The sequence below is a fragment of the Andrographis paniculata genome, unplaced genomic scaffold (genome assembly GCF_009805555.1).
Source record: "Andrographis paniculata isolate CXL003 unplaced genomic scaffold, ASM980555v1 Contig77END, whole genome shotgun sequence".
In the NCBI taxonomy this organism is placed as follows: domain Eukaryota; kingdom Viridiplantae; phylum Streptophyta; class Magnoliopsida; order Lamiales; family Acanthaceae; genus Andrographis; species Andrographis paniculata.
Window position 1 is genome coordinate 2,309,827 of NW_026137614.1, and position 22,765 is coordinate 2,332,591.

The 22,765-nt window shown below is 35.0% G+C and overlaps 2 protein-coding genes across 2 annotated transcripts; one reads left to right on the plus strand and one right to left on the minus strand.

Annotated features, from left to right (window-relative positions):
• Nucleotides 1-3,123: 3,123 nt before the first annotated feature.
• On the plus strand, nt 3,124-8,237 carry LOC127239426 (telomere repeat-binding protein 2-like). The gene is made up of 10 exons (XM_051257565.1): nt 3,124-3,604; nt 4,130-4,239; nt 4,329-5,142; nt 5,222-5,434; nt 5,512-5,571; nt 5,662-5,741; nt 5,828-6,069; nt 6,160-6,489; nt 7,349-7,412; nt 7,582-8,237. The coding sequence occupies exons 2-10, from the start codon at nt 4,159-4,161 to the stop codon at nt 7,750-7,752; spliced, it is 2,055 nt and encodes a 684-aa protein (XP_051113522.1). The 5' UTR covers nt 3,124-3,604; nt 4,130-4,158; the 3' UTR covers nt 7,753-8,237.
• Nucleotides 8,238-17,961: 9,724 nt separating this feature from the next.
• Nucleotides 17,962-20,202, minus strand: LOC127266692 (scarecrow-like protein 14). The gene has a single exon (XM_051297042.1). The coding sequence runs from the start codon at nt 20,048-20,050 to the stop codon at nt 18,281-18,283; it is 1,770 nt and encodes a 589-aa protein (XP_051152999.1). The 5' UTR covers nt 20,051-20,202; the 3' UTR covers nt 17,962-18,280.
• Nucleotides 20,203-22,765: the final 2,563 nt, after the last annotated feature.

Genomic DNA, 22,765 nt, shown 5'->3' on the forward strand with positions numbered 1-22,765 from the left:
TTTTTTTGTATGATATCGGTATATTTTTTTACATAACGAAAGTTTTGAAACGACATACGTTATGACTCGACATTTTCGGTATGTCATACCGAACTATTCCTATTTTTAGCTACATTTAATTAGAATGGACAAAAATGAGTATGATCCGAAAATCTGACTCAAACAAAAGACGAAAAATCAAATTCAAGTGAGGCTGGACAGAGTTAGTTTTTTTAAAAATAAAAATAATGTTACTCTTTTAAACAATATATTTCATAATTTATAAACACTAACGGCCTTCGGTTGAGAGTTTGAATTTTTAGTTTGAATTTTGAATAGTAATATGATATAGTAATATAAATAGATATTGAAGTTCTACGTATAATTAATTTTATAATATAAAAATAAAAAATATGAGTCGAGATATTATTAAGAGAAAAAGTAGGTGAATGGTAAAAGATTTGGAAAAAAATTTAACCAAAAATAAAAATTTTCAATTTATATTTTAAATAAAGGAAAAAAATCACTTTTGGTCTCAATATAAAAATTCATCAATTTTAGTACCATTATAAATAATTTCAATCAATTTTGATCTCACAGTTAAAAAACTAACGGAAATTGCTGACGTGGACATAAAGGAGTTAACGTGGCAGCTGACCTAGAACGTACACGGCCATGTACAATTATACACGGTCATGTTGTCATACGACTATGTATATTTCAGTGTACAATTATACACGACTATGTTTAATTTTACACGGCCATGTTTAATTTTACACGGCCGTGTCCTTTTCTGTTTTGGTTTAGAATTTTATTTTTTTAAAAATATATTTTAAATTTAAAATAGTTGATATCCTTAAAATGGAAAAAATCAATAGTAATCCTAATATAATTAAAATGTAAAATTTATAATATATGATCTTTTGAAATATTTTGTTTATAATTATACTATTTATCAAAAAAATTTCTCTTATAAACATTCAATTACACAACTAATTTTATTGTTTTATATTATGTTATTTTTTATACATTTCCATACAATTTCAAACAATTTCAACGAAGATATATATAATTGTATTGAAATATAAAATTAATTTTGAATACTATAATATATAAAAAATAAAAAATAGTAGTGTAATGAATATTTTTAAGAGAATTTTTTTTATAAATAGTAGAATTATAGACAAAAACATCTAAAAAAACATATATGATTCATTTTTGTATTTGAACTAAAATTGATACATTTTAATTATATTATGATTACTATTGATTTTTTCTATTATAACTATATCAATTATTCTAAATTTAATATATGTTTTTTTGAAAAAAATATACAAAAAAATAAAATTTTAGACCAAAATAGAAAGGTACACGGCCAGGTAGAATTATACATGACCGTGTATAATTATTATATACAGAAATATACATGACCGTGTGATAATATGATCGTGTATAATTGTACATGACCTTGTACTTTCTAGGTCAACTGCAACATCAACCTCGTTACGTCCACGTCAGCAATTTCCGTTAGTTTTTTAACGGTGAGATCAAAATTGATTAAAATTATTTATAATGGGATCAAAATTGATTGAAATTGTTTATAATGAAACTAAAATTGATGAGTTTTTTATATTGAGACCAAAATTGATTTTTTTCCTTTAAATAATTACAATAAAAATTTACTATAAAAAAAAATAATTTGAATTTCTATTTAATTTTTAATATTATTAAAAATATTTACACAAGTAATTTATGTAAATAGAAAAATTATTTAGAGTAAATATTGAAAGGAGTTTGGAATTGATTCTTCTTTTATTTCATTGAATACAAAAGTTTATTTATGAGCTATAAAATGTCGATTAGTCATCAAAATCGACACTTTGACAACATAAAATATAGCACATATGACCAATGATACGTATCACATTATGAGTCAAAATAAAAAAGTAATTTTTAGATTTAAAAAAATAACTTTTTATTATATTGAAGCATAATTATTAATATATTTAAAATATTGGCTAAATTGCACAAAATCTACTGTGATTTCATGAAATTGCGCCAAAATCCTAATACTTCTAAAACTGCGTCAAACTCTCTCGTGGTTTCATAAACTCTGCATCTAACCCCTCGACGGTCCTTATTTAACGGTATTTGACCTGAGAATAAATTTTAAAATTTCAATTTCTAAACTTCTAAAATTACAAATATATTTATTTTTCTTATATTTAGTCTCAAAAAATAGTAAATATACCCAAAAATAGTTATTTTTCTCAAGTTTTAAAAATTTATTTTTACTATTTTTTTAGGCTAAATATAAGAAAAATAAATATTTTTGTAATTTTAGGGGTTTAGAAATTAAGATTCTAAAATTTATTCGCAGTTTGGGTGCATTTAGGTCAAATACCGTTAAATAAGGACCGCCGAGGGGGTTAGACGCAAAGTTTATGAAATCACGAGTGAGTTTAACGCAGTTTTAGAAGTATGAGAGATTTTGCACAATTTCGTGAAATCATATATAGATTTTTGTGCAATTTAGCATAAAATATTTTCTAATTTGAAAAAAAATAGGCTAAGCCCAACGTGGCCCAAATTTTGTTAGTCCGGGCCCAATAGAGCTTTTTAATAGGGTGGGCTGCCCCAATTCCATTTTTATTTATTTTTTTATTTTATTTTTTATTTTAGAGTTATTCAATATTTCCTGCATGTTCATTTTTAGCAGCTTTCTGAATACTTAAAAGATAAAAATTTCCCATAAAAGAAATAAGTTAGAGTTTGATGTTGCTAAGTTTTAGTTAAACCACAGATAGAGCCCTCGGTTAGGCATGAGTTTGGTGAGAGTTTGTAAGGCATAACTGAACCTAAAATCAGTTGCAAATTTGTTGGGACATTTCGACAAGCCTCCTTGTAAATCGCTTTTTCAATGGTAATAATTTAAAACCCCTCCAAAATTAATTAACTACCAATAAAATCCAAAATATTTAAGAATTTGATCTAAAAAACCACAAGAAAAACAAAATTTAAAGAAAATTCCCTCGCTTGATGACCCAACGTTTTTCTCGAGGGGTTAAACGAGGATCCACCGCAGGATTTTCACTTCCCCGCCACGTGTCAGCATCAGGAAGCGTCTGGTAACCCACACGAGAATCGGTCTTCAAGGTGTTCTTTGTGGCGTGACCTTTTATAGCCGGTGGTGGGTGCCCATCTACCTATAGGTTCGGTGACAGGGGTCAATGTTATAGCAAAATTTGGGGTTTAGGCTGGTTTTCTCTGGGTTTTTGTCCCTCTGTTGGAAGAAATTGTTCGATCAGAAAGGATAAAGAGAATTCTGGCTGATTCTTTGTCGGCGTTTTGGTTTTGAAATCTTTCCTTATCGTTGCAATGATTTCTGGAATTCGGGCCGTTGATGATGGAGGATTGAGTATTCGTTCTTTCACAGGGGCTGGACATAATTCTGATCTTCGTTAGTGGGGATCGTCGAGGGCTTTTAAATTTGGGGGAATTCGTGATGGTCTGAGAAGGTGGTGATGATCGAATTCTGCGAGTGGTTTTTTGACACGGGCGTGTTGAACTGTTGGGGAAAGTTGGAATGATCGGAATTTGCTTTTTGCTCACGAAGAAGAAATAGGTCTCTGTATTTTTTTTCTGCTTCTGTTTCATTTTCATGGCTACTTTTTATCTGACTGTGGAAATATTCGAAACGAATGCTATTTGAAAATCAAATCTCTCTGATCAAGTTCAAACATAAAGAATTGCATTGATGCAATAATAAACTGCCTATTTGATGATATTAAGGATTTTGAAGACGAATTTAAAGTTCATGTTGTTAAGCTATATGTCCATAGTATGTTGAAGGCCTTGGAACTAATTTGATTAAGAGTAAATGTGATTTCCGAAAGGGATTCTCTGCACAGAAATAATTTATGCAATAAGGATTTGCAGTGTTTCGACAATAAAGATAAAACATTTTTCTAACATCAAATGAAAATTCTATAGGAAAGCCATTCTTAACTAACATTTGGTTTTACAATATAAGATCCTTAAAATTATGTGTGGTGATGGTTCTGATGTTGGATGTTGTAGGTGTGTTGTTGCTGTAATAATTTGATAGCTTCTTGACATGCCAAATAATTTGAGGTTTTATGGCGAACAGATCTTCTTGGTTATGGTTTATAAGAAGCTATGGCACTGCAGAAGAGGTTAGAGTATGGGTTTAACGGCTATCGGGTGCCTCCCACACCCCGAGCCGCCCGATCTGTCAGGGTGGGTATTACCTACCTAATCCATAATCTTCATATCTATTTATCTATTTATCGCTTCATTGTATTTCCTTTTGTCGATTGTTGTCTTAGAGGAGGTCCTTATCCAAGAGAAAATTCGATGACCAGCAGCAAATGTGCGCCTTCGATTTACTGGCGACCGTGGCTGGAAAGTTGTTGGACGGCGGAGGTTGTCCGCCGCCACCACCACCACCAGCAGTGAAGGATCATCCTGTGATCGACAAGGACACAAACAAGGCTTCAGAGGAAGATCATAGTGATCAGGATCGTGTCCAAAGGAATTTTTTGATCACCGAGATTGTGTCCAAAGCTCCCGATCCAAATGCTTGCTGCCCTCAAAATGACATCATCTCGAGGCCGGTATCCGGAATAACAACTTCTGATTGCTCGCAGAAGGAACAGATGGCCAATGATAACTGCAAGCTCAGCCTCGGGATTTTCACGCCGCCTGTGACAGATGTCGAGTCGCCTCATTTTCAGTTTTCTATTAACTGTAAATTGGAGGATGAGAATAAAATGGATTCTCCAAATAATACCAGGAATTTGTCTGTAGGTAATAAGGCCCTGTTGCTGTCCAGTTCAGGACATCGGGAGGTTTGGGAGAAAAAGCCGTCTCCATTAGTTAGTTCAGTCGATAATTTCAAGTTTCCCGTTAGCAAGAGCCACGGTCCTTGCGGCTCTTTCCCTGTCAATTTGGACAATAATGTAATGTTAGGTAATAGGGATGATGACGGAAACTCTTCCGAGTGCACTGAACCCAGTGCTCGTATTATTAAGGCTTCTAAGCCGTCTTCGCAGGTCGAAGATCATAAGTTTAGGAAGTTTCTTGCTTCCAAGCATTGCAAAGTGGCTTCAGAGGAGAAGGGCGACGAATGCTATAGTGTCGGTGAGTTGCATTTATATTCATCGCCATTGAGGCACAATTTAAATCGTATGTTTACCGGGTTTTTGCATCATTTTGTTAGATTCTGCGCCATGCGATAATCTTCACAGGAAGGACGCTTCCAAGCGGCCTAGGCCTATGAAGGATTATCCTTTCAAGAAGAGGAAGATATTCGAGTATAACTCGATTCCAAATTCTGATGAAGGCACTAGTAATGGTGGAAATGGAATTTATCGGGTCCCTGAAAGCGTCGCCAATGAATCTAGACTCAGCTCTGGTCCATTGAGACCACGAGGTAACTTTTCATCTGAATCTTGATTTGGTGTCCGTTTTATGCTCGAGGAAGTTTTGATTCATGTGAGGCAAATGCAGCAATCCCGGCTCCGCCTACGCCTGGAGTTTATGCATCGTTACAGACCCGGAATGCTCAAGGTACAAACTACAAACCCTCTCATGGCGAAACATCATTTAACATTTGGCGGAGGTTCTTATGTCTTTGTTTCCTGCTTTTCTTTGGATCAGTTAAGCTAAAAATAAAAACTTTTCGGGTGCCGGAGTTGTTGATTGAGGTCCCGGAAACTGCAACCATCGGTTCTCTGAAGGTATTCCAACTGTTACTAACTATAATATTCATTCACTATTGTTTAAGCAATACGTCGCTTTATATGGCGGCTTTAATCTTGCGCAGCGAACGGTTGCTGACGCAGTAACTTCAGTGCTCGGTGGGGGGCTCCGTGTTGGCGTACACTTTCAGGGGAAGAAGATTAGGGACGATGCGAAAACATTACTTCAAACTGGAATTTGTCATGACAACAAGATCGATGCCCTCGGGTTCACCCTCGAGCCGAGTCCCCCACCGGCCCCCATGCACTTGTTTCCTCAGGCCCATCACGATCGGATCCTGTGTGAGAACCCCCAGCCTCTCGCAAGGTGCTCTTCAATCCGCACTTTCATTGCGCCACTCTTAGTTATGCCAACAATCTCGTTCGAGGGCTAACAGAACACGTTACCCTCTGCCAGGTACCCTCCAACTCCCAGTATCAGTAGTAGACAGCAGGGGAATGTCGATGCACCTCCCCCCGATCTGTCGGGGACTAGTTTGAACAATTTTATTGAAAGCGATCATGACTCGGCTCCTTCCCCTCCCACTCTCTGCCTGCCTTTGCACAAATCAGATCATGAATCGAAAGCACTGGTTCCCGTACCTGCAGTGAAACAAGAACCGCTGGCTGTAGTTCCTTTGCGGAAATCCAAGCGGTCTGAATCTGCACAGCGCCGGATTCGTCGACCTTTCACTGTTGCTGAAGTCGAAGCTCTAGTCCAGGCTGTTGAGAAGCTCGGAACGGGAAGGTATGCATCCATGCTTGTCTTTCGTGCTGTTTGAATGCTTGCTTGCTTGTTTGTGTTAAGAAGAATCCGAGCTTCCAATCTAAAACCAATTGGTAATAGATGGAGTGATCCTTCATTCTTATAAGCCAAAAAATTCCCACATTATATCTATGTGGGACAGTATTCAACACTCTCCCTCGAGAGATAATCTCGAAAATCTATACAGAATCAACCCAATACGGGCATCATGGCTTTGATACCATGTTACGACACGGATCTAGGGTTCCAATTTAAACCAATTGGCTATAAGTGGAGTAGTCCTTCACCCCTTATATAAGGTATGTAGGGAAATCCCAACATCATATTCAATGTGAGATAGTCAACATTTATCATTCGAGATGATAATCTCGAAAATTCATACAGGAATCAATACCCAATACGGGCACCATGGGTCTGAGTCATAACATGGTATCAGACCCATGGTGCCCGTATTGGTTATTGATGCAGTATGGATTTTCGAGATTATCATTTCGAGTGGGAAGTGTTAAATATTGTCTCACATTGGTAAATGTGTGGGAACTCTCTTACTTTGTAAGGGTGAAGGGTCACTCCACTTATCATCAGTTGGTTTTAGGTTGAAAGCCCAGATCCCTTCTTAACATGGTATCAGAGCCAGAGTGCTCTTATTGGGTATTGATCTTATTTGAAATTTTGAAATTATCATTTTGAGGAGGAAGTGTTGTCTCACATTGGATATGATGGAATTGTCTTATTTTATAGGGGTGAAGAGCTACTCCACTTATAATCAATTGGTTTTAAGTTGCAACCCCGGACTCCCATCATAACAGTTTGTCCCACTAATTTACTATGAACTCCACAGATGGCGCGACGTCAAGCTGCGAGCTTTCGACAGCGCAAAGCACAGAACTTACGTGGATTTGAAGGTAAGAGAGATGCTTCCCGATTACACGATATGCCAAGTCGAATGCCTTCATCGGTTGAATAGGATCTGTTTGAGATTCGACGGTAGATTTTAAATGATTCCAAGGCTCATCGGTGACTGAGACAGAGCGAGCAATAATTATGTATCCTCCGGAACTGATGTTCTTGCAGGATAAGTGGAAAACGCTAGTCCACACGGCAAGAATATCTCCTCAGCAAAGGCGGGGGGAGCCGGTGCCTCAGGAACTCCTCGACCGGGTGCTGACAGCGCACGCTTACTGGTCGCAGCAGCAAGCGAAGCAGCAGGTCAAGTCCCATCCCGATACTTGTCTTCTTCTCTGATACCTAACCACCCACCCACCCACCCATTTTCCATATCTTTTTTTCCTTTACTTCCTCTCTAGTAATAATGTTGTGTAGGAAACAAAATAGGAAGATTTGTGTCTGTGTCTGTTTGTGAAACAAAAGAATTCAGCAAATACATTAGGGTGTAATATGTCTACATGGAAAGATGAGCGTAAAACTTGTATAGGAAATAAGAGAGAGAGAGAGAGAGAGAGAGAGAGAGAGAGAGAGAGAGTCTACCATCTATCTATCCATCTATGTGGTGATGGGAGCAGTTTGGTAGTGTTTTTGGTTTTGAATTGTAGTATAGTATTGCGGTTAGATTCATTCATTTGACTTGTTTTAAGGTTTTGTATGTTTACTGAACTGTATGCTTATTTAGATCATTAGAGAGAACATTAGAGAGACAATTATTTTACTTATGTGTTTCTATCATTTGTCATCCATATATAGATTACTTTCTCGTCAATTCAATATAATCATTTTGTTAATTTCATCCAATTTCAATGTATTGTTTCTTTTTTAATAAAGTACTTTTAAATTTTAATAAAAAATATTTCTACCTTAGATGCAATATTACAAACAATGTCTTTAAAAAATTAATGGATTTAAGGATAAAATCATCTTTTTATTTTTTTTAATTATAATATTATATATAAAATATTAATATAAACATACAAAAAGCAAATAATTATACTCCCTCGAGTTGGAGTATTAGTTTTATTTTTACTATGAATTTTATTAAACATTATAAATAATCTTAAACTCACTTATATTAATATTATTATAATGATTTAAGGCAGCGGTTAAATGCTAATTTGATTAAATTAGAAAAATAATTTGAACTAATTAGCAAAACTACAAATACATATTACTAAATTAGCACGTTAACTAAAAATAATAATAATAATAATAAAATAGCACATTAATTTTAATAATTAGCAAATTTTCATAAGGCAATAGCATAGGTTGTGTTAATTAATATGCTATATATTACTATATAATATTTATTACTTCCTTTATAAATATTTGTAAATTGAATCAAATTATTATTGTATTTACTAAAATATAGATATATTTTGCTATACATAATTATTTAATATGTTATTTAAATATGTGTTATATATTACATTAATATTTATTATTTCAGGTGGTAATTTGATCCAAGCAATACTGTAATCGAAACAATGATTTAAATATTAAATAATGATTTTTTAAATTATTGGTATTTGAAATAAAATTTAGAAACGCTGATTTTGATTTGGCATTAGTCTTATATTTTTTGTGCCAAATTAGAGTAGAATGATTGATTGTGTTGGAAATCGGGGGACCGATCGAATAAGAGGTCCAATGCCTCCGAGTAACTTGCACCGCGGAACTATAAAATGTTTTGATGTAGCCACATCTTTACAACGTGGTTGTTGCGCGGTTGAAACGGCACTGTGTGTTCGTGCACAAATTGATGGTTGAATGAGTGCAACAAAGAAATAATACACAAAGTTTGTTTACCAAGTTCGGTTTTCCAACCTACGTTTGGAGAATTCCAATTCATGAGTCTTAACTAAACCAAACCTTTGGTTTACACCATACAAGACACCATACAAAACTACCCGACCTATCTTTTACCCAAGCTCCATTTAGTTTTACAAACTCTAATATACTGATTGTTATTACTCTGTAACGACTCCAACAGATCAACGGTCAAGTTAAGATAAGATTGCATACAAGATGGTTATTTCATTTGGCTTCGACTCTAAGAATCATTCTTCTCGTCTCTTCAAACCTCCATGTATAAACCTCTCAACACTATATTTGATGGAGAGAAAAGCATACTCAAAGTTCTTGTGTATCATCATCCACAAAAATACATCCATTCACACAAAACACAAAACCTAAACACAAATGGACAAGGTTGGGTGTGTGCAGTCTTGTGGCAGCAAGGACGAGGCAATAAATGCCTTACAAGACGAATGTAGCATGCCAATGCCTTATCTGCATGTCTTCTATATGGGACAAGTCGATTTGTCCCAATAAATGATCAGCAGGTTTGACCTGCCCAAAGGTGGCATATTTGCCACGGTACCTGTCTGTGGTATTTTTTTTCTTTTTTGTCAATTTTGTGTCATACAGCAGTTCCGACAACTTGACTGATGCCTGTTTATTGCCAAAAACAACAAAAAAGAATTTTGTCTTTTTGAATAATATAACATATTGTATTTGATGGTACGGTGAAGTCCAATCAATCAAGTCCCATAGGTCTGTAGTGGTTGAGTTGGTTAGCTTCCTATAAGTATGGTATGATTTAAATTATGTACATCGGAAATGAATAAACAATTTGATTAAGGGCCTGAATTAAGTAAGTCATTATAATTATGTCTTATGTGCGATATCCAGTGCATTCATTGTGCCATGCTATTATAAATTATTTACTGAAGTTAGATTTGATATGTAGTGTATGTGATTAATCATTGTTCGGGTTATTTGTGCCGATGATAGGCAAATCATTGTTGGTAGTTGATGTATGAATATGATAAACTGTAGTTGGTTGGGTATGTGAGCCGTAAATTCGGCTAGGCTTGGCCATGGTTGGTGATCGATGGGTTTGGAGAGATTTTAAAAGATCTTTGAGATAAAAATATGATATATGGTATAAAATAAAGATAATATTGTGTGTATTCATGTAATAACTCCAAAAATTTTGTCAAAAAATAATTAAAAAAAACTTTAACTGGCGAGTATACATGTCGAACTCAGAGAATATGTTAATATCCTATATTTAATTAGAAAATGTGCAATTAGTTAATGCAATCGAATAAAATGAAAAGATAAACGAGCATAATTCAATCTAACTAAAAATTGATAAAAATATATGTGTAGCAGGGAGAATGGAATGAGGTCTTTGTGTCTGAACAGTGCATTCCTAAATGGCTAGATCGTCTTGGAGGAAATGATCCGGATAGCAATAGTGTGTTAATGAATAATATATGTATGATTTGGAGGAAATTCAGAGGAATGAGTGTGATCACACTTGTTCCCTTAAACTCAATTTTTGACTCGATTGATATTTGACCTTAGTTGATTTACAACGAGGCTTCAGTGATACCTCGTTAAGAACAATCTTTAAAAGAAAAGCCACTATCACTGGACATTTTTGCGACCTGATAGACAAGCGTTTATATCTAATGAATTATTATTTAAACTGTTTCGCTAATAATTCTACCATTTTGATATATTTCTTTAATCGGAGTTAAATTCAGCTCACAACTAAGCATATCAACAAGACTCTCGCATACTTGGATGCTAAAATAATGATCAAATACATAATTCAAGAAACACATAATTTAATTAATTTATCTTCAAAATAATTATAAAATAAAACTAAAAATCAATAAATTAATATTTTACAAGTAAAATCCGATAAATACAATTATTGGAATAAATTAATATAAATAAGACCAAAGCTTGACATAAATATATAAATAATTAAATAAATATGAATTATACAATATGCTAAAATCAAGCATTATCAATTGACAAATCTCAATTGATTGAATAAATGTGTCGTGAGTTCGGCTAGACTATGTTTTGCTTGACAAGTCGATGTAATAGATATGTGAACTGTAGATTTGGCTACATTTGACCGTAGTTGGCAAGTCGATTGATTGACTATACAAGACCATATATTCAACTAGACTTGACCATTAATTGACAAATCGAATAATTGATTGTGTGAGTCATGCATTATAAGAGAAAAATATTTGAAAATGCACCATTTGTTTAACTTCCAAGTCAACTTTTCAACCTCATCGTTTGTATACACACTTCATAATTCCTGAATCCCTTTAAGTAGATATTTCTATGAATTTCATCTTAGGATTGCCTAGAAGTGGAAGTGGAAAAGACTCGATTTTTGTGGTTGTCGATCTATTTTCAAAGATGGCTCATTTTATACTATGCACTAAAAACCACTGATGCTTCACATGTAGAAATTTTGTTTTTCAAATAAGTCCTTAGGTTGCATGGAATTCGTAAAATCATTGTTTTTTTTTTTCGAATTGGTGACAAAATTGCTATTTTCAACTTCACATCGCCCAAAAACAGATGACCAAACTGAATCCGTGAATAGAACTGTAGGTAGTTTATTGAGTACGTTAGTTCAAAAAGCACTTGAAATCTTTGGAATAATGCTTACCACATGCTGAGTTTGCTTACAATCGTACCATTCATAGGGCTACAAATTGTTCACCGTTTGATATTGTGTATTGCTTTAACCCACTGACACCTCTTGATCTTATGTCATTGCCTCACAATGAGCAAATCAATATTGATGGTAGGAAGAAAGCAAAATTCGTACAAAAATTACATAATGAAGTCCGCACAAGACTCCAAAAAACGGCTGAGCAATACATAAAACAAGCAAACAAAGGTCGTAAGAAAGTTCAACTCCATCTGGATGATTGATTTTGGTTGCATTTGTGTAAGGAACATTTTCTCGAGATAAGAAAGTCCAAGTTAACACCACATGGTGATGGCGTCTTCCATGTTTTGGAGATAATGAACGACAACGCTTACCGTATTGAACTCCCAAGTGAGTATTAAGTACATAGTAATGTACTACTATTAATTACAATCTTAAAATATTATTTTGGAAATATGTTGTCATTATTATGATATTGATAAAACGCTTTTGGGAACATGTATCAATTATGTATATTGAAATATGTTTTCTATGAGAATGTTTTGCCAATTTAATGTAGTAAGTGTTTTGTCTCTCTTCCCTTTGGCTTATACATAGGCTCTTGTATCTACTTTCATATTTTGTTATAATATATTTGTTTTCCTTTGAAAACTTGTATTTTTCATTATTTTTACTTTCAAAGTGTGAGTGAATGATTCCTTGCATTGTTTTCAAATTGGGTCTTTGAAATTATCCATTGGTTCCTAGCTTCTAAATTCTTGCAGAAGAATTAAGCTTATCGATTTGTTCCTTTTCCATACTTAAGATTTTGGGTCCAAGATTAAATTCTTAAGGTCAACTAGATTTGGTATCAAATTTCTGTGCTATCTCATTTATTTTCTTTCTCGAATTCCTTACATTGATTAATGTTATTAGTCTTTAACCTGGAAAAAATAAACGAACACACACGGGTTATGTTACCTATAATGATAAGTGTCACAATGTATGTAAGAAAAATCATATAAATGGCACTTACAATTTAATGGGTTATAATACTTTGTTTTAGGTGTCATTAACTGTAATAAATACGAATCATTAAAATTTTATTCAATGAGACAAAAATTCTAATAATAAAAAAAAAAGAGTAAGTCATTCATATTTTCAAAAGTGCTCCCCCTAATGTGGATTTTACTTGAAATCTTGTAGCCGACGCACCCCGATATTCTTCACCATTTTTTCAAATGTTGCATTTCGTAAAGCCTTGCTTAATAAATTTGCTAAATTATTGTCTTATCGAATCCGGTAGACATCTATTTCACTGTTTTTCTGAAGATCGTGATTAAGAAAAATTCAATGAAATATGTTTCATCATATCTCTTTTAATCTACATTTTTTCAGTTGAGCTATATAAGCTTGATTATCTTCATATAAAATAGTAGAAAAATTTATTTTAAGATCTCAAGTTATAATCCTTGAAAATATGATGAATCAATTATCTCAGCTAACACATTCTCAACTAGCCCCGTTAATAGCTATTATTTCCGCAAGATTTGAAGATTGAGCAATTAATATTTTTTTGGTAAATCTCCAAGATACTACAGTACCACAATATATAGCCAATTTAGCCTTGGTTTTATGCGGCTTAGAAAAACATCCAGTATATGCATATTTAATCAATTTACGTTCAACTATATTTGAGTATAATAGACGGAGATCAACACTTCATTAGAGTTAACAACAAATATGGTTAACTCATTTCAAAAAATATTTTGTTAGATACACACACCTGTTATTTGTATTTAGTTTAGACTTTTACTTGTCAATACAATTCTAATTATTATTTTTACAAAATATTAAAAGCGTGTTTCTTTTCCATAAATTTGGCTAAATCTATTGTGCACTATGGAAGGCGTAAAATCTTGCCTACGCCAACATGCTCTGATGCCTAGGTTGGTAGGGGCTGTTTCGACCATACACTCAGAACATATGTTCGGGGTGCCTAGATTGTACCACATGCCACAATCTGAAAAGAGTCAATTTTCTTATATTAATTTTTAAAATTATGTCTTCTTTTACTGGGTCTTCTTCCGGTAGCAAAAAAATAAATCCAATTTGTCTATACTTCTTCTATTGTTGGCATTATTGGTCATTATTTCCTCTTCACTTCAGCAAAGTAACGGATAAAACAAATATTCCCTCCATCCCAATAGAATTGTGTTGTTTTTCCATTTTTGTCCGTCCCAAAATAATTGTATTGTTTTCTTATTCAGTAATGATGGTCCCCACTTTATAACAAAATTATTTATACTTTTCCAAACTATCATTAATTATTATTCAAATCTACTTTTTAAAATCATTCAAAACGCAAAGTATTTTAGTCTTTTACCTTCTACTTTATACTCACTTTCAATTAAATATCGTATCAACTTCCAATAAGACATCTTTTCTGAAAGAGAGAAGTATTAAAGAAAAAAAAACTTACAGAGTGCGGCTAATTTTGGAACTTCCGCAAGCTATTTTGTGAAAGAACCAACAATGAAAAAAATCAGATTTTAAGTGAAATATAATACTATATTTGAAACCTTCACATACCAAATCACTAACCCATTTACAAAGACTGATTATAAGTCTTATAAACCTAATTACTAGAGAAAATAAGAACAAATATATATACACGGTAAACTACTAAATATAATTTAATTGTATAGACGAGATTTCAAGGCGTGATATTCTGTGACCGGAGCTGACTTTTGCTCTTCCTCATATCTCCGATGAACTCGTTGGATTCTGACACAGAGTAGGTGCGACAATTCCATTTACTTGTTGGAGTAAGAATATATTTTAAATTTTTCCACCATTGCTAGCGTTGCTGTGTTGGTAAAATTTAAATCCAAATTAGCATTGGATGATTTTCGGAATGAAGGGGAAAATGGTGACGACGGTGGCTATGAAAGTAGAATGAAAAGTAGACAGATTGGGTTTGTTGGAGCTGGAGGAAGATTAGTTTATATATATATATATATGTATATATTTAATGATTTTTTGTCTGTAAACTCAAAAGAAAAAAAGGATTAAGTTGTTTTTGGTTTAACTGCCCAAATACATGACATAAATATCAGATTATTGCAATGTTCGAAGAGATCACGCTCTTAAATGATGTTTGCCGGAGATGAGAGGAAATGATGACTGGCAATGGCGAAAGCATAAATGCAGACAGATTAGGGTTTTTTTGACTACTTGAAAAGGAAGGCAAATTTTCGAAAAAAAAAAATTTGAAAATTTTGAGATTGTGCCACGTGGCACAATTTGGACACTGGAATATATATTCCAAGTGCAGGGTCGAAAAACACCGATGGCAACTCCAATTCCAATCGACTCACAATTTTGAGAAATACTCTATTATTGGAGCAAAATCCTTTAAATCGGATTTATTTCTTTCTCATTTTTTTAAAGAATCTATGGAGAAACATTGCAACATTCTCTAAAATAGAGGATAAATTTTTTTTATTATTTTTTGGTCTGCCAATTTTTATTTTTTTTTTATTTTGTATTATTTTATAAATTATAAATTAGATATAAATATTTATAAGTTAAACTGTTTTTTTAGTCTTGGTAACTGGATTTTTTTATCATTTTACTCTCTTAAGTGGAGTATGTCGCAAACTAGTCTCATAAGTGAAAATATTTTGCTATTTTAGTCATTCGGCGCCGGAGACGCCCGCGTGGCTCGCCGGAGGCTATGTGTCCGCCAAGTCAGCGACACTTGGCGGACACATGGATTTTATTTATTTTTTTCATTTTTTTTAAAATTTATTTATAATTTTATTTATCTTTTTAATTTTTTTTATTTAATCCAATTGAAAAATAAATAAATAAATAAAATAAAAAGATAACATAAAATCCACGTGTCCGCCTCGCTGATCTTGCGGGACACCTGATGGACACGTGGCTTCCGGCGAGCCACGCGGGCGTCTCCGGCATCGGAGGACTAAAATAACAAAAATTTTTTACTTATGAAACTACTTTACGACAGACTCCACTTACGGGACTAAAATGATAAAGGGTCCGTTACGAACTAAAAAAATAGTTTACCCTTATTTATATTACAATGTATATATGTTAATATTAAAATATTAAATAAAAAATATTATTAGGATTAATATGTAAATAATAAAAGTTGAATCAAAGTTATATAATTATGTAAAATAAGGAATATATATTGAATATTCTTTTAGAAGGAAAAATAGAATCTGTTGGGGATAATTAAAATTTAGAAAAAAAATTGAAAAAAAAAAAAAAAAAAAAAAAATCTAGTATTTGGAGATGTCCCAAAGTCTTAACCATCCTAGGTTAAATTCGTTCAAAATCTTTTGCACTGCAAATCTCTGTCTCTTGGCTGTCAGAGAAGGTACGCTCATTGACGAAGCAATCGAAATGTTTGTGTTGTCGCACAAAATTTGGGGCAATACTAACAGTTTGTTTACATGTATATCATTTACAAATTTTAGTGAAGTACGTATACGATTGTTGATGCTGCAGTGGTTAGTTTTTCTTAATTTTGTGCCTCGTCAGTTCATCTGGATATGTTTAGTTTCCCTTTCAATATTCGACTCTGACGGGGGATGTTAGTGCGATTTTGTCACGTGTTTTATGCTGGGTGAAGATTGTTTGCTTAATTCTGCAGACGTCATTTGGAGTTTGTATTAGTTTGGAAAATATAAAAAGTTACATGGAAAATAACTGTCTGATGAGATATAAATTGGTGTTTTGAACTAAGAATAGGATTTTGATTAATTCATTAGATAGAAAATAAGTTTTGAACGTGATTTATTTTAAAATTAGAGTTTTTGGTAACATAAACGTACGAGAGTGATAATGATTAAATTGTTCTACACAACTCTGAATGAAATGGATGAGGCTGACCTGGGAGGAGTTTCCCTCTTACACTGTTTTTGTTTAATGATTTTAGGGTTAGAAAAGGTGTTAGCAGAAGGTAAGTGTTCAATTCGATTGTGAATCGTAAACTCCAATGATATGATAAGGTAGGTAATCATTGATATTGTTGGAGTTTTGGTTAGATGAAAATTTCTTATTCTTAGCTTGGTAAATTGAGCTATATAATGGTGACTCATTGAAGCTATGCTCTATCTTGTGTTTGATTTGAGATGGCATGTCTGAAATAAGTCGAAACTAGGTTCTGATACATCTGAAAAACCGAAACCCATAGTAGAAAAAAGATCTAAAATCATCACCTATTGTTATGGATCCTCCCTCAGTCCAGTGATATACCTAAAGTTGCAAATGGTTAGAAATTTGAGGAGAACTTTTATTCACCCACATCTGATCAAATAGAGAGACTGATTTCGGGGATATTGCTTTCCTTCCATTAAACCCACCCAGTGGGGCCTTGATAATACTGCTTCCTCTCTAAATGTCAGCAGTAGGATGGGAGATACTGAACATGGAGTAGAAGCCAAGCATCCGAGCATGTTCCATGATCCACTTGCTCTTTGGGCTATTGGCTAGAAATTCCCACCTTCACCTTGTGATCCAGTGAATCATGGTGATGGGAGGAGGATGGCAATTTTGTGAACCTCTCAGAGCAGTTGCATTGATCCTGACAGTTGATCATAGTGGAACAGGGCCATCAGTTGGGCTTTTACTCCATTCTTTCTTGCAGACAAGGTTCCGAATTTTCTCCTGTTACTGTTAATAGCTCCAACAGACGAAGTGATGGCACAAATCAAATGCAAGGCTGGTTCAAAGTATGTTGAGCAAAGGGATGAAGAAGCTAGTAGATTCCTTCCTCCCATCCCAGTCATATATCAATTTGGACAAATATGAATTACCTCAAAAGTCTGGGGCTATGGCTTCTGTCGATGTCGAGAAGGACGGGAAGGGGAGGGAGGAGGAAGCACCAGTATCTATCTGACTGGAGGATTTTTCATGTTGAGAGAAGCAGAGCAACTAACTTACTTAGAGATGATGAAATTGAGCTATCTCAACTTTTTGAAAGAGTTGTTGTTGAATATGTACCACATTGAAAAAATGTGGGAACTCCCTTGGCTTACAAGGGTGAAAAGCCACTCCACCTATCACTAATTGGTTTTAGGTTGAAAGTTCGGATCCTTTCTTAACATATATCAAAGTCATTGTATCCGTACTAAGTATTAATCCTGTTTGAATTTTCGAGACGATTCACTCCATATCAACGATTGGTTTTAGGTTAAAAGATCTCAGTACCCTTTTAATTAGGTGTGCTGAATCAATCCGTTGCTGCCGATGGCTGTAGAACAGAATATGTTATAGCTGAGAAAGGAGGAATATATGCTATGTTATGTTGATCATTCATTCTTGTGTGGGTCGGGTCGGCCCGGGCCTCCAACAAGATAGAGCATACATAACTCTGCCTTTCCATCCCTGCAGCATCCATCCGCTGTCCTCATCCAGTAAGAAGTTGCTGTGGTACTCCCTTCTAACTTTCCCCGCCACTTCCTTCAGTATCTCCCGATCCAACGCCACCTGCTGGAACCCGGCCCGTCGGTTCCGTGCCTGCCACTGCTTGTACGTTTCCGGCCTCTCGATTCTCGCCGCTCCTTCGCACGCTACCACATTCATCACTTCCCCGCCTAGCACCTCCCTCTCAAACATCACCCTTTCCTGATCCTCCGACGGCAACGTGCTCTCCAGCATGTCGAAGAACGACGTGTAATTATGCAGAGCTTCGCGGAATCTGGTGACGAAGAAGGCTGCATTGTACGACCCGTTCACCACTCCGTGCACAAACAGCCCCGGGTTTATCCTCTTGATCAGTTTAAGAACCTCGTCCCTCGCGGGGGTGTTCACCCCCGCTGACTCGTCGTACGCGTGTCTTAGCCTGTACATACAGTTGACGACGACCGTTTCGCCTCTTCTGATCCTTAACTCTTCCACGGTTATGTCTTCCCATCTTTTGGCGATTGCGGTGTACTCCAACGGGACGTTGAACCTCCTGGCGTAGCTCATTAGTCTCCGTCCCGCCTGCTCGACTCTCTCAGCTGGCTTGAAACCTGGCTGAGGAAAGTCGATCCCGGTTATTCTGACCAAGGGCGAGCCACCCGGCCGCAACGAGAAGCCCTGTATTATGCAGGGCCATTGTAAGCCGTAAGATATCCCAAAATCGATTATGTGGATCCTCGTCGCCTTGTTCGCATACCTCCCGATCGACTTATTGGCAAACACATTGGACATCCTCTGGAACGGAGATGCTTGGACATACGTTTTGTAAGATCTCATGAGCTCGGCGGTTGTTATTCTCTGGCAAGCATATGCAGCAAACATTGCGGAGCCAGTGCCCGCCAGCCTTGCGTCGAGGGCGTTCGCGAAGCAATGCGCCAGCCGCTCGGTCTGATCGCCGTAGGGCGACGAGTGGTGCCTGATTTGGCTCAGCAGTGGTCCGGCTACGGCGGTGTTGGATTCGGACACGGCTTGCGCGGCGCGGCTAAGGAGGCTCCTGAGATCGACGGCTACTTCCTTGACGGCCTCGGCATTATTATTATTATCGGTGTTGGTGTTATTATTCTTTCGGCTGCGGCTCCCTTTAGGCCTCCCCCGTTTGGGCACTGTAGTTTTCCAATACTGCCTCATGCTTTTATGCTGGCCGTCTATGACTTTGATTTCATCTCCGGTGACCGGAACTTCGTCGTAGAAGCCTGGATTCATTCTCCGGCAGAGCAGCAACTTGTCGAACTTCTCCATTTCGTCGTGTTCTTCGTCTGCGTAATAATAATAAGTTGCTGATAGCTTACCTTTCCTTGTATCTGCTACGCCATCATCGTCCTCTCCTCCGCTGCGATGATTCTTCTGATTATCATTTGCAGCAGCAGCTGAAGAGGAAGGCGAAGGATCGGAGGAGAGGAGGTCGCGGAGGTGGTTCTCGGTGTCGTGGAGCAGACAGAAGCTGGCCTCCAATTGGTGATCGTCTTCTTCTTCTTCTTCCATAACCATCTGGTTTATGTAATCAATTACACCATGGAAATAGTCACAGGGCACCACCAGAGCTTCTTCACGGTTATTGGCAGATCCGGCGTCGGTGAAGGAAGAAACTCCCGCCATCGGAGAAATTGAAGGTCTTTCCATTTGTGAAGAAATGGCAGATCAGAATATACGAATACGAGAGAGAGAGACGCAGAATCCAATTCCAATTCCGATTCCGATTCGGCGTCGGTCAAATGAAATTTGTGTTTAAACTAGGCGTGGTAGGAGTGAGTGGGCAATCGCTGTCATGATTCTCTTCTTTGAATATTCAAATGGAGTAAAAGGCCTGTTTTAGGCTTTATTTATATTTACATTTATATATATTTTTTCGTATCCAATTATAAAAAATACTCCATCTCTCTCTATAATTTCTCCCTATTTTTTATTTTTATCCGTCCACATAATTTATCCTTTTTATTTTGAAAATATAATTATGTACTTTAATCGCATTTTAAATTTTAAATTTTATAATTTTCTTAATTTTAATATACTATTTTCTTATCTTAATCTTAATCTATAATTATTTTTACTAAATAATAATTATTTTTATTAATACACTTCTTAATTATTTACTAATTATACTTTACCTAAATTATTGTATCTACCATAGTACACCCATATTATATAGTACGACGGAGGAAGTAAAAATTAACAAAAGTTGAATAATCTTAATGTTTGCTTAATTTAAATTAATTGTACATAATTATTAAAAATTAACTAACAACTTATCATAATAATTTATTCCACACCTACCATACCCACCCACCACACGCACACTTCACCCATCACCAGCATTACATAATAACACAATGGTTAATCAGATTTTTCTTTTCTAAACGAATTTCTTTCCAAATCTTGGGAATTTTTTTTTTTTTCTCCAAATTTTCGTTTCGCTTTATTTAAAATCATTATAAATTATGATCGGTTATTTTTTATTTTCATTCATTGGGAAGTGCTGAAGAAAGTAGAATCTACAATCACAGATTGAATATTTTTCTCTTATCTACCCTGATCGCAGTATGTTCGATCATTTCATAGCCAGATAAAGTAAAATCGAATATTAATAGAAGGTATATAGTATTTTCTTTCAAAGATACTCGATAATATGTTACTGTAGAATATTTTTTTCATTTTTTACTATCATTAAGGTTTTAAAGATATGCTCGATTACAACTTTTTTTTTTTTTTGTTGTCACTTGATTTTTCATCTTGAATTAGTGAAATAGGTCAGACGGCCTATCAGGGGCCTACAGCTTGACTTGCATAAAGCCTGACTCAGTCTGACTTATTTATTCGAATAATTCGATACATGTTTATTTTAAAATATATTTAATTCATTAGAATAGGTTTAGGCTTTACAAAATGCTTTTCATGCCTATCAGACCGACCTATTTATATATATAATTTTAATATATTTATATATTTAAAAAATAATTTAATGATAATAACCAAATATAAAATTGATTAATTGTAGCTATAATTATATATATACATAAAATAATAATTGCATTTATATTTTTTTACTAATATTAAATTTTTTTAAAAAAAAAAAACTTACTATTATATAGGTTTTTAAATAGGCTTTTAGGCTGCACAAACTTAATAATAGACTAAGCTTAGGTTGTATAATTTTTTTCTTACAAGTTAATAGGCTAAACTCAGGCCTTAATTTTTCAAAATAGGTCTGGTATGTTTAGCCAAAGTCTGGCCTATTTCCATCCTAGCTCCGCGACCCAAGCCAACCCGCAACTCAAACCCTTTACACGGATCCAACTTGTAAACTTGCAACCCGCTCCGTATAAAACTCTTCTTCCTCAAATCGATTCATGTGGCTGGAGTGCGATTTCTCTCTTCTTCTTTGCGTGTGATTCTTTGTGAAGTTTTTGGGGTTTCTCTTCTTGGTATTGGTTTCAACCATTTCTTTTCGTCTATATCTCCGTTGACGTTTCCTTCTGCGCTGAATGTTAGGGGGTTTGATCGGGAGTGTAGAGGTAATGTTCGGTTATTCAATCCGTCGGCTTGGGGTTTGTTTGGAAGCGGTTGGTTGTCGCTATTGTATGCCATTCACCGCCGAGTAGGGTTGTAGACTGAACCAAACCAAAAGTTTCTCAATCTGTCATTGGAGAGTTGATTGGAAGTTTCCGGGAAGAAATCGCCCGGAGTCGTTGCCCGGAGGTTGTCCGAGCTACTGTTGTTCGCCGATTTTAGGAGACCTCTGCTGCTTGATTTTGGGAGTGACGAACAAGGAGTATTATTGTTTCTTCATTCAATTGGATTTTGTCGTGTTTAGTTAATTTGTGTTCTATTTCCAATTTACAAGAAGTTGATTTTATATTCTTGGAACACATTCTTATTGAGTGTTTTTTGTTGTTGTTAGAATATATAAAAACACAACATAACAGTGGTATCAGAGTTAGAATCTGTCAAAGCAATAATAAATTAAATAGGCATAATCTTCGGGTATCGATCGATCGATGGTAATAAATCGATCTTGGAAAAGGCTGAATCCCATATTATTTTACCCAACAAATCTCATTTGTATTAGTTGGTCTGCTGATTCCAGATTTACTAATTGGTTAACTTGATTGGTTAATTCTTGCTTTGGGTGTGTGATCTTGAAAATCTTAATGATAATATGTTATAAGAGTATATGCCAATTTTTCATAGAGTAATATGCTTATTGAAGCTTATTTTCTTGGGCATATTTTCTTGGAACTATATGAATTGTTAGTAATCTTTGCGGTTTGTTTAGTAGATAAGTGTTTACTGTACTTTAGGTGGTTTTGTGTTGCTATATGAATCTTTGTATTTGATCTG